This window comes from Ranitomeya imitator, chromosome 8 (assembly GCF_032444005.1).
Source record: "Ranitomeya imitator isolate aRanImi1 chromosome 8, aRanImi1.pri, whole genome shotgun sequence".
NCBI classification, from domain to species: Eukaryota; Metazoa; Chordata; class Amphibia; order Anura; family Dendrobatidae; genus Ranitomeya; species Ranitomeya imitator.
The window spans coordinates 61,178,969-61,195,900 of record NC_091289.1 but is presented as its reverse complement, the minus strand read 5'-3'; the positions used below and the strand labels follow the sequence as shown (position 1 = coordinate 61,195,900).

Below are 16,932 nucleotides of genomic sequence, written 5' to 3'. Positions count from 1 at the left end.
ATATATAGTTACATTATAATATGTGCGGTCCTGGGGCAGCCATTGTTAGGGTTGGTACCAGTAGTACCATTCTTCATATGATATTATCGACTTTAACTTTTGTTTTAGAAAGCGGGGTGATGAAATTGCAATGTTAACCTATTCAGAGGCTCAAATTTGCACTCATGAAATGTATTGGTTCCCGCCACCTCGTGTCGGCCACTGACCGATTTCTTTCTATAGAATCAATCCACAAAAATGGTCAACTGAAGGCAAAGGATGGAGTAATTAATACATCTCCTCTCCTGAGAACATGGATCTCCTCCTATTCATGTGAAGTATGACAAATTGCAGAGCGGTGATGCAGAATATCGAGTTATACACAGTCCTCCTCCGTCAGCCGCGCTAGTAACCAGTGTCTTTACATGGGGAACCGTATTCCCGCAGGTTGTCTTTAACAGAATGGATGTAGACAACCAAGTAGAGATTTTCAAATTGACATTAAGTAGATTTCTATTGATCGGTGTCAATATGCGCAGATCCAGGAATAATCAAACGTCACACAATACAATATGTCCGGCCAGACTAGTGCATCGGGCCCCGTATGAAGATATGGAACAAGGCAAAAGTTTGAAAGAACTCAAACAATGAAAGAAAAGTCCATTATAAATGTGCCATCTACATTCTAGGAGAAGCCAGGGCTTTCCACCGCTACATAAAGCCAGTTGCAATCGCAGATAAATTAATATAGAAGCATGTACTTAAATACAATAATTGAATACTCACTGAGAAAAAGTATACATCCGTCAAAATAATACTAGCATGACAATTACCACACAAGTGCAAGGAGTAGGGTGTTGGATGCCCTAATAGCCCGTATATAAAAACGCATCATAGGGAGAACAGTCCTTATTACAGGACCTATTGGAAAAGCTGGAGGACGGAACAGTTCATCAGGAAATGCAGTCCTGAGTACGTAATACTTAGAGGTATTAGGCATTTTTAACATTGTAAAATGCTGATTAGCTCTGAAAATACAGTCAAAATGAACAGATATGTAAAAATGACATTGGTGCAGCCTCCATAGAGCACTTAAAGGGGTTGTCCACCTGGAAAAATATATATCATTAAATGTGCTCGAAGTATAAATATGTCGACTTTACTAATATACCTGTATCATCAAAGCCCCAGTGATCCGATATTACCGCTGACCATCTGTCTGGCCATTTGGGTTTGTGCCAACACAGCAGGAGCTCCAACCCCTCGATGTTGGCACGTGGCTAGTGAAGGGGGCTGGCTGCCAACCATCCAGCTTCAATCATGTCACGTCATGAGCCAACACAAAGGAAGGGAGGCAAGTGCCCCACTTAATCGCAAAACAAGCCCATAATAAAACCAAAATAAAAGTATATTATCAGTGTTCAGACATAATTTCAAATACATTTAAATAATTGTGTTTTTTTTCTGTCTGGACAACCCCTTTTAGACCAAAGCAATGCATTTTCCTTTAATTACTGCTAGTGAGATCAGTGAAAAGATCTAGATAAAATAACAATCAATGACTACAGGGCATCCTGTACCAACAGTCTGTTAAAAAATGATTAATCAAAATGCTAAAATAACTAAAGGGAGTCTGTCACTGGTGTTTGCTGCCCCAAGAAGAGCATAACTTATGGGCAGAGACCCTGATTCTAGTGTTTGTCACCTACTGGGCATCTTGGTGCAGTTTTATTCCTGCAGCTCCTGTTCTGCTATTCATGAGCTCTGGCCATCTCCACCCCCGATCGGCAGAACTCTATAAACACAGAAGACAGAAAACTGTCAATCAAACTTTTGTGGGGTTATACAGAGCTCATCATTGAAAGAACTAGCAAATCTGCAGCAGATAAAACTGATTTATCGAAACCACAGCAAGAAGGCCAGTAAGTGACATAACTGGACATCAGGGTTTCTTCTACTATTTTACTCTGTCCTTAGACTGAAAGCAAAAACCCGGTGACAGATTCCCTTTAAATACTGCCTTTCAAAAAGACAAGCAGGTAGATGGCATCCACAGTGCATAAATCAAGGCAGATAAGTGCAAAAAGAACAATTCTATACAGTTTAGTATAAATTTAGCTTCCAGCAGATCCTTATTTATGTGACGGACACACAAGAGAATGATCACAAAATCCTTTGTTTCTCTACTGGGTTAATGGTATATTTGGGTTATTTACAGTCAGAATGATCATGGAAGATTAGTTTTATTGGTCTTACTAATCAATAGGAGAATTTCCCAGAGCGGATTCCCATGCGCCATTATACATGGATGACATCATTAATTTAATGATCATTACCATAACGTTATGAATCAAAGAGCAAAAACAGCAACTGTGCTGAGAAACATGAGATTTATGGAACTAGCCTAAATGTACTGTGTATAATGACACATTATTAGGGGATGGACACGGGTGGGATAAGTATATTGCCATTTCTCTTGTGTGTGCCAACATTACCAATACACTTCATATGTATAGCAGAAAAGTCAGCAAATTATCCCTTTGGGGTAGATCCTTTTGCAGAATGTCGTCATAATTGTTGTTGAGCAGATTATTTGCTGTAAAGCGATAATACATAATACTGCAACCACCAAGTCTGGCAGGAAAGAACGCTTTGATACTGCTCAGGACCCTTCTCCAGAAGCCTCAGCCTGAGATTACGTACAGTGGTCCGCTATGGTTCAGCCTCACCATGCACCCGGAAACGGTATATACAGGTGTACTCCGGATGGCCCCAATTGCTTTGGATTCGGAGTTCTACCAAATCAAAGGCCGAGATGTTTTCCACCTTAATATAAAAGAAAAGATGACAATAGACACCTATGAGAGGCAGCTGAAAAGTGCAAAACATTGGGGTATGAAAGGTTACTCTGCATGATGGGCGAGGACCTTCAGAAAACGTCCTGGTTGAATACAGCGTTGGCCAGAAATGCGCACCACTGCTCCATGCTTTGCTATTTGACTGGCGGAAAAAAGCCAAGTAATGCACCAGAGTATCTCGGCAATCTCATAGAGAATGAATGGAATGGCAGTGTGCATTCCCAGCCATGGCTCCGGTCAGACCCTGCTCTCATGATTGTTGGTGGTCCCTGTGGGTCAACACTCAGTGATCAGAAAATTATCATCTATCATATGGATCAGTGAGAACTTATAACATTTAAATAAACCTTCAATACCTAACTTAAAGTGACTACGTCAGCAGACTTTTGCTATGTAAACTGAGCACAGCATGGGGTAAGGGTTAAAACACTGAACGCAACCATGTGTCACATGTCCGGCTGTGTGCTGTTTACTTACATTGAAGCTTTAATCACATTGTGAGTAACATTGCTGTGAGGAGCTGGCTGCATGTTGCAAGTGTGACTGGCCTCCTTCTGTGCAGCAGCTCAGGGTCAAAGCTACAGAGCCTGGTGTGGGCGGGGCTAGCTGTGGTGTGGGCAGGGCTAGCTGTGGTGTGGGTGGGGTTAGCTTTCTCAACTCTGCCACACTGCTAAATCTAACAACTCTGTGCCAGAACAGCTGCACCCAGTAATCAAAGTGATACATTGTTGGATTCAGGGTCTCTTTGCCTACATCATGCTGCTCTCAGATGAGATGAGGTTCAGCAGAAGCCCATTGTAGAAGTTAGATTCAAATCACTATAGAAAGTCAGGCTGGTGGAGGGACTGCCTTATCAGGCATCAAAATATCAGCAAATTGGTCTTTTAGCCAAAGACCGAAAACCAGACAGTTACTTATGCTAAAGCATAACACCTAGGGAGGCATGAAAATTGAAAAATTGCCTCCTATCTGTATGCAACAATAGGCATCATAGAAAGCAGGTGAGTTATATGCACCATACGAATAGCAGACAAATAACCTACTAGTAGTCCCAGGAAGGCATTATAACCCCTACACAAATACACATAATGTTTGAGTGGTATAATTTAATCCATCAGCTCCCAGGAATCACCTCGTTATAAAGCTTTATATAGTGTATAATTTGAGAAGGCGAGCCAGGACCCTAGATACTAAATACACACTAGTGGTGTGCAGCGACTGGACAAACAAGGCGAGTGTAATGTTCTAAAATAAGTAACTGGTTTAAATACCTGACCCTGTATATTGGGGTTTGCTGTATGTTTTAGTTCTTTTTTTAATTAGAACATTAAAAGTTATGCTTCCATTAGGCACCAGCAGTGTCTGGCGGTGGCTTCAGATTACTACTCTCACTATAGCCCATAATTATGGTGCCATTATGGTGATATCACAGTAAGATAAGACATCATTTAGCCCTTGATATTTTATAGAAGCATCTTATAAGGACATTGAAAATAGCTAAGAAACAATATGATTACCTTCAAAGGAAAAGTCTGTATTGGGTTTCCATTCTGATTGTACGTGAAGTTGCCGAGGAGTAACCCTTCTTTCTGTGTCTCTTCTTCCAAACCCTGTAGGATTTTTATTAGTTAAATTCTCAGAATTCCAACCATTCATTGATAAAATAAGAAATCATCACAAGCGATGAGGAATAGGTATACGCAACCAAAGCGGTTAATAACCCCAAAGGAATCATATATATGAGTGCGCGTTCCTAATCACATTGTAAAATAGCACTCCTTAATATTCATATCTTGATCTTGTATATGACAATGATCGTAGGAGAAGTTGTTCAGACAGGGTGAATGTCTGGCACATTTCACACCAAAATCCACAACAAAGCCCAGTAGTGGTCAATAAAAAAATGTAATTTACCATGTATGAATAAACCAGAGTGATATCAGAAAGTTACAGCTAGAAACAAAATGTAGTATTCTGTTTTGCCATGGCAGAGAAATGCAGCAGAAAACAATACAGAGGGAAGTGCAGGAAACTGCTTAGGCCTCTTGCTTAATCACCATTTAATCTATGCTTCTGTTAAATAAATAAATAAATATATATAACACACAAATATATATAAAAAATATACATACACACAATTATTATTGGCACACCAGCATGCTCGCTCCGAGTGTCTTTGGTGTGCTCGCATAATATGTTCGAGTCCCTGCGGCTACATGTCTCACTGCTGTCCAACAGCCGCAACACATGCAGGGATTGTCTAACAAACAGGCATATATTATATACACACACTGTATATTAATAGCCTAGGAAGGGGCAATGGATATTACTCCCTCCCCCCCTACACCACAGTGCAGGCTAAAAACATCAGCTCTCAGCCACCCCAGAAAAAGGCATCTATAAGACACCCCTATCACTAAAACCATAGTGATATTGTATAAAAACACACGCACACACATAAGGGACATAAAAACAAACAAATTAAGGGAAAAAAAAAAAGTTTTCATCATAATTAACGCAGACCTTAATTCATCAGGCAGAGGCCAAAGAGAGTCCTTTTGTCCCAACATTTGTCTGGATTGAGCTTGCATGATGTTTAGTTAACCATATAGGGAAGCCTGGGGATAGCGCTTTCATATACAAAGGGCCATCACAAAAAATAAGTATAGCATGTTGTATACATTTGTACATGGGTTCCTATGGTGGACAGATTCCCCTGCTCCCTTCCAGACTGGCCACTGTCAGTAGTAGTGTGCCTCATGATCATACATGGGGGGGGGAGAATAAGTATTTGATCCCTTGCTGATTTTGTAAGTTTGCCCACTGACAAAGACATGAACAGTCTATAATTTTAAGGGTAGGTTAATTTTAACACGGAGAGAACGAGTATCAAAAATAAAAAATTCAGAAAATCACATTGTATAAATTATATAAATGCATTTGCATTTTGCAATGAGAAATAAGTATTTGATCCCTCTGGCAAACAAGACTTAATACTTGGTGGCAAAACCCTTGTTGGCAAGCACAGCAGTCAGACGGTTTTTGTAGTTGATGATGAGATTTGCGCACATGTCAGAAGGAATTTTGTCCACTCCTCTTTGCAGATCTTCTTTAAATCATTACGATTTTGAGGCTGTCGCTTGGCAACTCGGAGCTTCAACTCCCTCTATAAGTTTTCTATGGGACTAAGGTCTGGAGACTGATTAGGCCACTCCATGACCTTAATGTGCTTCTTTTTGAGCCTCTCCTTTGTTGCCTTGGCTGTATGTTTTGGGTCATTGTCTTTCTGGAAGACCCAGCCACGACCCTTTTAAATGTCCTGGCAGAGGGAAGGAGGTTGTCACTTAGGATTTTATGGTACATGGCTCCATCCATTCTCCTATTGATGCGGTGAAGTAGTCCTGTGCCCTTAGCAGAGAACACCCCAAAACATAATGTTTCCACCTCCATGCATGACAGTGGGGACAGTGTTCTTTGGGTCATAGGCAGCATTTCTCTTCCTCCAAACACGGCGAGTTGAGTTAATGCCAAAGAGATCAATTTTTGTCTCATCTGAGCACAGCACCTTCTCCCAATCACTCAGGTGTTCATTGCCAAACTTCAGATGGGCCTGCACATGTGCCTTCTTGAGCAGGGGAACCTTGCGGGCACTGCAGGATTTTAAACCTTTATGGCGTAATGTGTTACCAATGGTTTTCTTGGTGATTGTGGTCCCAGCTGCCTTGAGATCATTAACAAGTTCCTCGCCCGTTTAGTTTTAGGCTGATCTCTCACCATCCTCATGATCCAGGATAAGCCACGAGGTGAGATTTTACATGGTGCCCCAGATTGATGTTGATTTACAGTCATTTTATATTTCTTCTATTTTCTTACTATTGCACCAACAGTTGCCTCCTTTTCACCTAGCATCTTACGCATGGTATTGTAGCCCATTCCAGCTTTGTGCAGGTCTATGATCTTGTCCCTGACATCCTTATAAAGCTCTTTGGTCTTGCCCATGTTGTAGAGGTTAGAGTCTGTCTGATTAATTGAGTTTGTGGACAGGAGTCTTTTATAAAAGGTGACTATGTAAGACAGCAGTCTTTAATGCAGGTAATGAGTTGATTAGGAATGTCTAACTCAGTATTTACCAAACTCCAGTCCTCACGGACCCCAACAGTTTTCAGGATTTCTATAGTACTTCACAAGTGAGAGAACTCCGGATACTTCCATCACCTGAGCAATACTAAGGAAATCCTGAAAACATGACCTGTTGGGGTCCGTGAGGACTGGAGTTTCGGAAACACTGGTCTGTAGGAGCCAGAACTCTTATTGGTTGGTAGGAGATCAAATACTTATTTCTCACTGTACAAGTTATATAAACTTATCTGCATTTTGCAATGTGATTTTCTGTATTTCATTTTTGATATTCATTCTCTCAATGTTAAAATTAACCTACCCTTAAAAGACTGTTCATGTCTTTGTCAGTGTGCAAAATTACGAAATCAGCAAGGGATCAAATACTTATTTCCCCCACTGTATATGCCCAATAGCAGCCAGAACCAATGTTACATAGCAACATAGTAATAGCAGTTAGGACCTTACGTACATAAACAGAGAATTCCTTAGGTGCGCTTGCAATTGTGGACTTTGGTGACAAGGATCGAGGAATATGATCCAGTGTGACGGATGTTGGCTTGATACGACTGGAGAGACGGATAACGGCGTAGCCCTGAGAACCCCTAAATGCCCAGCAGTTTCCAGGGTTTGAATCCGGCTGAAAAAAGAAAATACTAGTTGTTTGACAGTGTGTGGGAAAAAATTAGAGAGATATTTGCCAAACACTAAATGCCAAAAATCTGGCATATAACAGTTACAACATGTAGCTGTGGGAGGATTTTGTGAGGTGTTTTTTTTGTTGCTTTTATAGCTTCACCAATGATTTTCTAACAAAGTGGTCATAGCATTACAGAGGGGATGTAGCTAAATTATAGGAGAAACATTTTTGTGAAACATGATACATTCATAAAACTGGAACTTCTACCTGAAGTATTACACGAGGTGACTGGGACTGGTACCAAAGGGGGACCCCAAACAGGCTGATTAAAGCGGTCTTTGTCTCATACGTTTCAGAACATCTTGTATTTAAGACACTTGCACCTAAGCACATAAATGTAATTAGAAACTTATCACAATGTAGCATTACATTTATGAGTAAACTGAGGAAAGAAGAACCAACCTGAGGACTCCAGGGCATAATCTACAAGCCCTATCCGGTCCTCGCTGTATCTCTGCAGGGCACGGTTAACAATTTCATACACCTCCTACAAAAAGAAAAATAAAAGGACAAATTATATAATGTAGTTCCTACAAAGTGTTCATTATATTGGAAATGTGTGTTGATTTCAGAAGGAGAAGTTTATAATAGCGTCATAACCCTATATAGCGAGACATGAAGACCATATATTCTGCATTATAAAGACAACCACTCAGGGGGTCACTGTGTGACCAGCATGGATCAATTATACAGCCATGTGAAAAGGTTTTTCAAAATAAGCTTTACCCTCCTGATTATTTTTGAAATTTTATAAATCAGGAAAGTTTTACGCATGTGCCCTGTGGATCGGTTGCCTGGTTCTTAATATTTGCTATGTTTTTCTATTTTTTTTTACTGTTTTGTAACTTTTGTTCGGTACTGGGAGCTATTTCAGGTGGGTGATCTCTTTAAAGGGAACCTGTCACCCCCCTCAGGCGTTTGTAACTAAAAAAGCCACCTTGTGCAGCACTAATGCTGCATTCTGACAAGGTGGCTCTTTAGTTACAAACGCCTGCACACGCTGAAATAAACACTTATAAAATGTGCCCCATCATACCGTGAAATCGTGCCGGGGGTGGGACTTTCCTTCCCAATTCGAAGCAGCACAGCCGTCACTCCGGAGCTGTGCGCGACGGGCGTCGCCTCCTCTTGCTGCATTATCGTCCCCGTCACCTGACCTGTAAGTACGAAGGGCAGCGCAACTGCCCGGAAAAAAAAAAAACAGCACAGGTGCCGGGGACGATAATGCAGAAAGAGGAGGCGACACCCGGCGCGCACAGCTCCGGAGTCACGGCTGTGCTGCTTCTAAATAGGAAGGAAAGTCCCACCCCCGGGACGATTTCAGGGTATGAGGGGGCACATTTTATAAGTGTTTATTTCAGCGTGTGCAGGCTTTTGTAACTAAAGCCACCTTGTCAGAATGCAGCATTAGTGCTGCAGAAGGTGGCTCTTTTAGTTACAAACGCCTGAGGGGGGTGACAGGTTCCCTTTAATTTCTCAACTTCCCTAGAGACTTGGGCACTTTCCTCCCTCTCGCCCTTCTAATGTGCTGCTATCTCTAATCCTGGGCAACTGTGACGGGGAGAGCAGATAGCATCCATGAGCAGGGTATCATTATATCTAGGGCACAAGCAGCAGCACAACTAGCTAAGTACGGAAGTTGCGCAGACTCTATAACTAAGAAAAAAATGATAGTATTTTTTTAAGCAGATGTGTTGCCTTAATATACTGCCCTGTGTAAGAACATATTACAGCTACAGATCCACACTCCTAGTAACCTAAACAGCAGAAAAAAATGTTCTGCCATTTGGCTACTTGAAGAGACTACATCTAACACATTGAGTCATAGGGACTAGTGATGAGTGAGCACTAAAATGCTTGGGTAGTTGTTACTTGAGTAAAGCAAATCGTAATTTTAACATTCTACTACCTTCTCTGGCCATGTGGTGTCTGAGACATGATCAGACACATCCTGTTTAATTTATGAAGGAATGACTCAAACTCACAAAAAAAAATTTTCAGGGCCATCAGGCGGCCCACACCTCACTATTTGTAGAGGGCCATCAGGTGGCCCTCACTCAAAGGTTTTAGAGAGCTTTGCATATCCATATACTGCTACTGCAGTATAATTTATCCATCTGAGGTGGGCAAATTTTCTTTTTCATATTAATACTGTAAAGTTTGATACTTAGAGGGCCAGCAACGTGGCTCTCACTATTTTTAGAGGGCCAGCAGGCATCTTGTGCACAGATGAGACCAAGATAGAGCTTTATGGTAAAGCACATAATTCTACTGTTTATTTTAAACGTAATGAGGGCTACACTTAAAAGAACACAGTAGTTACAGTCAAATATGGTGGAGGTTCAAAGATGTTTTGGGGTTCTTTTCCTGCCTCATATCATATATTACTAATAGAAACCATCGACTCTTTTGGTTTTCAAAAATATTCCCTCAACTAGAACTTGGACTCAGAAAAGTATGTTTCCCATTACTAAAGAGTGAGTCTCCTACACTCGTAAAGTGTAAGCACTAAGTGCAAGGGATGCCAAAAATTAGAAGGAGGCACTCCAACACCCCTTTGAAGAGACATAGTTAAGGGCCTCGCAAAACCAATATTATATATATATATATATATATATATATATATATATATATATATATATATATCTATCTATCTCAAAGAATGTTAGAGGTAGGCCTCTAAAATATGTTAATGCAGGCAACATAAATACTCTTTAAAAAATGTAAAGCAAAGGACCAGGAAAATCCTAAATTAATTCTCCAAGAGATCTTTAATTCCGTCCTCAGTGACCCACCTTCTCCACATATTCAATTTTACAGAGCCCACCATGCTCTACAACCTAAAGGATCGTCACCATACAAACGTGACATTATCTGTTGTCTTCACAATTCTGAAATCAAGGAAAAGATCATGATGATGGCCAAGTCACAGAAAGAGATACTGTACTTGGGAACAGCAGTCCAGTTGTTTCCAGATCTGTCTCGCCTCACTTTGCAGAAAAGATGATCCCTCACACCCCTATTAAAACATTCTGAAAGATCTCCGTATCCCATATAGATGGGGTTTCCCCTTTGCCCCAACAGCTCGCCGGGAAGGAATTCTGTGACATTTCAATCTCGAGGATTTACCAGCTTTCTGTGATGCCCTGGGGCTACAGTTTCCCAACATTGTGGACTGGGACACTCCAGTTCCCCCGAGAGCGCCACCTCCAGTTTGAAATAAAAGAAGAGGAAGAGATCGGAGAAAGCCGAGTGATAAAGATATTACAAGGGGACTGTCCTCTACTAATCCTTGTTGAAACGTTCCTTAAACATTCTTTTATACCAATGTTTTGTATCTTCTATCTTGTGGGTAGGTGGTTACTGTGCCCACCTATTACTCGCCATGAGAACTGGCCGGTGCGGGCACACTTATAATGTTACTTACAATGCTGCTTAACCCCTTAACGACCGCTGATATGCCTTTTAATGGCAGTAGTTAAGGGTACTTAAACCACAGCGCCCGTTAATTAACGGCGCTGTGGAAAAAGTGTATAGCGCCCCCAAGAGTCGGATTTTCTCTGGGGTCTCGGTTGTCAGGGGTAGCCGAGACCCCAGGAGAACATGATTCGGGTCGGGTCGTTTTTTACTGACCCCCAGGTTGCAGTCGCCGGTAATTAACCGTTTACCGGCTACCGAATAAAACAAACAAACAAAAAAAAACAAAAAAAACCACGATTTGCCATTTAATTTCTCTGTCCTCTGAAAATGGTGTCACTTGTGGGGGTTTCAATGCTTAGGCACATCAGGGGCTCTCCAAACGCGACATGGCGTCCCATCTCAATTCCAGCCAATTTTGCTTTGGAAAGTCAAACGGCGCTCCTTCCCTTCCGAGCTCTGCCATGCGCCCAAACAGTGGTTTACCCCCACATATAGGGTATCAGCGTACTCAGGACAAATTGCACAACAAATTTTGGGGTCCAATTTCCCCTGTTACCCTTGTGAAAATAAAAATTTGAGGGTGAAAAGATCATTTTTGTGGAAAAAATATGATTTTTTATTTTCATGGCTCTACATTATAAACTTCTGTGAAGCAGTTGGGGAGTCTTAGTGCTCACCACAAATCTAGATAAGCTCTTTTTGGGGGGGGGGGGGTCTAGTTTCCTAAATGGGTTCACTTGTGGGGGGTTTCTACTGTTTAGGTACATCAGGAGCTCTGCAAATGCAACATGACGCCCGCAGACCATTCCATGAAAGTCTGCATTTTAAAGCGTCACTACTTCCCTTCCGATCTCCGATGTGTGCCCAAACAGTGTCCCCCCCTCCCCCCCCTCCCCCCCCCCCCACATATGGGGTATCGGCGTACTCAGGACAAACTGGACAACAAATTTTGGGGTCCAAGTTCTCCTGTTACCCTTGAGAAAATAAAAAATTGCGGGCTAAAAAATAACTTTTGAGGGGAAAAAAAAGGATTTTTTATTTTCACGGCTCTACGCTATAAATTTCTGTGAAGCATTTAGGGGTTCAAAGTGCTCACCACACATCTAGATACAGTTAGGGCCAGAAATATTTGGACAGTGACACAAGTTTTGTTATTTTAGCTGTTTACAAAAACATGTTCAGAAATACAATTATATATATAATATGGGCTGAAAGTGCACACTCCCAGCTGCAATATGATAGTTTCCACATCCAAATCGGAGAAAGGGTTTAGGAATCATAGCTCTGTAATGCATAGCGTCCTCTTTTTCAAGGGACCAAAAGTAATTGGACAATGGACTCTAAGGGCTGCAATTAACTCTGAAGGCGTCTCCCTCGTTAACCTGTAATCAATGAAGTAGTTAAAAGGTCAGGGGTGGATTCCAGGTGTGTGGTTTTGCATTTGGAAGCTGTTGCTGTGAGCAGACAACATGCGGTCAAAGGAACTCTCAATTGAGGTGAAGCAGAACATCCTGAGGCTGAAAAAAAAGAAAAAATCCATCAGAGAGATAGCAGACATGCTTGGAGTAGCAAAATCAACAGTTGGGTACATTCTGAGAAAAAAGGAATTGACTGGTGAGCTTGGGAACTCAAAAAGGCCTGGGCGTCCACGGATGACAACAGTGGTGGATGATCGCCGCATACTTAATTTGGTGAAGAAGAACCCGTTCACAACATCAACTGAAGTCCAGAACACTCTCAGTGAAGTAGGTGTATCTGTCTCTAAGTCAACAGTAAAGAGAAGACTCCATGAAAGTAAATACAAAGGGTTCACATCTAGATGCAAACCATTCATCAATACCAAAAATAGACAGGCCAGAGTTAAATTTGCAGAAAAACACCTCAAGAAGCCAGCTCCGTTTTGGAAAAGTATTCTATGGACAGATGAGACAAAGATCAACCTGTACCAGAATGATGGGAAGAAAAAAGTTTGGAGAAGAAAGGGAACGGCACATGATCCAAGGCACACCACATCCTCTGTAAAACATGGTGGAGGCAACGTGATGGCATGGGCATGCATGGCTTTCAATGGCACTGGGTCACTTGTGTTTATTGATGACATAAGAGCAGACAAGAGTAGCCGGATGAATTCTGAAGTGTACCGGGATATACTTTCAGCCCAGATTCAGCCAAATGCTGCAAAGTTGATTGGACGGCGCTTCATAGTACAGATGGACAATGACCCCAAGCATACAGCCAAAGCTACCCAGGAGTTCATGAGTGCCAAAAAGTGGAACATTCTGCAATGGACAAGTCAATCTCCAGATCTAAACCCAATTGAGCATGCATTTCACTTGCTCAAATCCAGACTTAAGACGGAAAGACCCACAAACAAGCAAGACCTGAAGGCTGCGGCTGTAAAGGCCTGGCAAAGCATTAAGAAGGAGGAAACCCAGCGTTTGGTGATGTCCATGGGTTCCAGACTTAAGGCAGTGATTGCCTCCAAAGGATTTGCAACAAAATATTGAAAATAAAAATATTTTGTTTGGGTTATGTTTATTTGTCCAATTACTTTTGACCTCCTAAAATGTGGAGTGTTTGTAAAGAAATGTGTACAATTCCTACATTTTCTATCAGATATTTTTGTTCAACCCTTCAAATTAAACGTTCCAATCTGCACTTGAATTCTGTTGTAGAAGTTTCATTTCAAATCCAATGTGGTGGCATGCAGAGCCCAACTCGCGAAAATTGTGTCACTGTCCAAATATTTCTGGCCCTATCTGTAAGTTCCTTAATGGGTCTAGTTTCCAAAATGGGGTCACTTGTGTGGGGTTTCCATTGTTTAGGCACATCAGGGGCTCTCGAAACGCGACATGGTGTCCGATATCAATACCAGCCAATTCTGCATTGAAAAAGTCAAAAGGTGCTCCTTCTTTTCCAAGCCCTGTCGTGCGCCCAGTGGTTTACCCCCACATATGGGGTATCGGCGTATTCAGGAGAAATTGCACAACAAAATTTGTGGGGATTTTTCTCTTTTTTACACTTCTGAAAATAAAAAAAAAATGGTTCTCAAGTAAAATGTTTGCAAAAAGAGTTAAATGTTCATTTTTTCCTTTAACATTGTTTCAGGTCCTGTGAAGCACATAAAGGGTTAATAAACTTCTTAATTGTGGTTTTGAGCACCCTGAGGGGTGTAGTTTTTAGAATGGTGTCAAGTTTGGGTATTTTCTGTCATGTACACCCCTCAAAGTGACTTTAACAGATCCTAGCAATTCTGAGACTGTTTTATCGTGACATATTGGGCTTCATGTTAGTAGTACATTTTTATTCTGTTAAACCAGAGAGTTATGTGACACAAAAAAATAGTTAATAAATAACATTACCCACATGTCTACTTTACATCAGCACAATTTTTTGATAGGAAGTTATAAGGGTTAAAATGTGACCAGCGATTTCTCATTTTTACAACAAAATTTACAAAACCAATATTTTAGGGACCACCTCACATTTGAAGTTAGTTTGAGGGGTCTATATGGCTGTAAGTACCCACAAGTGACACCATTCTAAAAACTGCACCCCTCAAGGTGCTCAAAACCACATATAAGACGTTTATTAACCCTACAGGTGCTTCACAGCAGCAGAAGCAACATGGAAGGAAAAAAATGAACATTTCACTTTTTAGTCACAAAAATGATCTTTTAGCATTGCAACAATTTTTTTATTTTCCCAAGGCTAAAAGGAGAAACTGGACCCTGAAAGTTATTGTATAATTTATCCGGAGTATGCCGATACCCCATATGTGGGGAACGGGGACCACTGTTTGGGCGCACGACAGGGCTCGGAAGGGAAGGAGTGACGTTTTGGAATGCAGACTTTGATGGAATGGTCTGCCGGTGTCATGTTACGTTTGCAGAGCCCCTGATGTGCCTAAACAGTAGAAACCCTCCACAAGTGACCCCATTTTGGAAACTAGACCCCCCAAGGAACTTATCTAGATGTGTGGTGAGCACTTTGAATCCCCAAGTGCTTCACAGAAGTTTATAACGCAGAGCTGTGGAAATAAAAAATAATTTTTCTTTCCTCAAAAATAATTTTTTAGCCCGCAATTTTTTATTTTCACAAGGGTAACAGGAGAAATTGGACCCCAAAACTTGTTGTCCAGTTTGTCCTGAGTATGCCGATACCGCATATGTGGGGGTAAACCACTGTTTGGGCAAACGTCAGGGCTCGGAAGGGAAGAAGTGACGTTTTGAAATGTAGACTTTGATGGAATGGTCTGCGGGCATCACGTTGGGTTTGCAGAGCCCCTGATGTGCCTAAACAGTAGAAACCCCCCACAAGTTACCCCATATTAGAAACTAGACCCCCCAAGGAACTTATCTAGATGTGTGGTGAGCACTTTGAACCCCCAAGTGCTTCACAGAAATTTATCACGCAGAGCCGTGAAAATAAAAAATCATTTTTTTCCCCACAAAAATAAGTTTTTAGCCCCCATTTTGTTATTTTCCCAAGGGTAACAGGAGAAATTAGACCTGCAAAGTTGTTGTGCAATTTTTCTTGAGTACGCTTATGCCCCATATGTTTGTGTAAACCACTGTTTGGGCGCACATCGGGCTGCGTTTTACCTGCAGATTTACCGTGGATTTCCAGTGTTTTTTGTGCGGATTTCTCCTGCGGATTTCACCTGCGGATTCCTATTGAGGAACAGGTGTAAAACGCTGCGGAATCCGCACAAACAATTGACATGCTGCAGAAAATACAACGCAGCGTTTCCGCGCAGTATTTTCCGCACCATAGGCACAGCGGATTTGGTTTTCCATACGTTTACATGGTACTGTAAACCTGATGGAAAACTGCTACGAATCCGCTGCGGATCCGCAGCCAAATCCGCACCATGTGCACATAGCCTAATTGTAACCCTAACTGCTACCCTAACCCTAGTTCTAACCCTAACCCTAGTGGAAAAATAACAGTAAATATATTTTCTTTATTTTATTATTGTCCCTACCTGTGGGGGTGATAAAGGGGGGTTTATTTATTATTTTTTTATTTTGATCGCTGTGATAGAACCTATCACAGCGATCAAAACGTACCTGGAACTAATCTTTTGGAAGATGTCGGCGCCCATGGAGAAGACGGACAGAGACCGGAGGTCGGTAAGTATGCGGGGGTGGGATCGGACTTTGGGGGGAGCGGACAGGAGGACGGAGGGGAGCGGAGCACAGGACAGGACGGAGGATGGGGGCAGTGGATCGGTGGCGGTGGCAGATCGCAGTCTCCAGCCATGGCCGATGATATTGCAGCATCGGCCATGGCTGGATTGTAATAATTCACCAATTTTCATTGGTGAAATATTACGATTGCTCTGATTGAAAGTGAAACGTCACTTTCAACAGCCAATCAGAGCGATCCTAGCCACGGGGGGCAAAGCCACCCTTCCCGGGCTGAAGTACCACTCCCCCTGTGACTGCAAGTTGGGTGAAATTAGTTAACCCTTTCACCCAGCCTGCAGGGACGCGATCATTCTGTGACACAGCATATGCGTCACAGGTCGGATCGGCACCGAATTTAATGACGCATACGCTGTGTCACAGGTCGGGAAGAGGTTAAAGGGCACCTGTCACCCCCAAAATCAAAGATGAGCTAAGCCCACTGGCATCAGGGGCTTATGTACAGCATTCTGTAATGCTGTAGATAAGCCCCGATGTATCCTGAAACATGAGAAAAAGAGGTTAGATTATACTCACCCAGGGGCGGTCCCGCTGCGGTTGGCGTCGCGGTCCAGTCCGGGGCCTTCTATCTTCATAGGATGATGTCCTCTTCTTGTCTTCACGCTGGCCCTTCCCGGCGCCTGCGTGCTGCAGTACTTTGCTCTGCCCT

The 16,932-nt window shown here is 42.1% G+C and overlaps 1 protein-coding gene across 1 annotated transcript in view; it reads right to left on the bottom strand.

Moving 5' to 3' along the window:
• Window positions 1-462: 462 nt before the first annotated feature.
• The window catches only part of SUN2 (Sad1 and UNC84 domain containing 2), a 116,159-nt gene continuing 99,689 nt past the window's right edge, over window positions 463-16,932 (bottom strand). The window contains exons 15-19 of the mRNA XM_069737017.1: window positions 8,056-8,140; window positions 7,861-7,976; window positions 7,426-7,593; window positions 4,355-4,447; window positions 463-2,805 (exon numbers count right to left, since the gene is read on the bottom strand). Coding sequence (XP_069593118.1) covers window positions 2,692-2,805; window positions 4,355-4,447; window positions 7,426-7,593; window positions 7,861-7,976; window positions 8,056-8,140 — 576 coding nt within the window. The 3' untranslated portion in view covers window positions 463-2,691. The remainder of the gene's footprint in view (window positions 2,806-4,354; window positions 4,448-7,425; window positions 7,594-7,860; window positions 7,977-8,055; window positions 8,141-16,932) is intronic.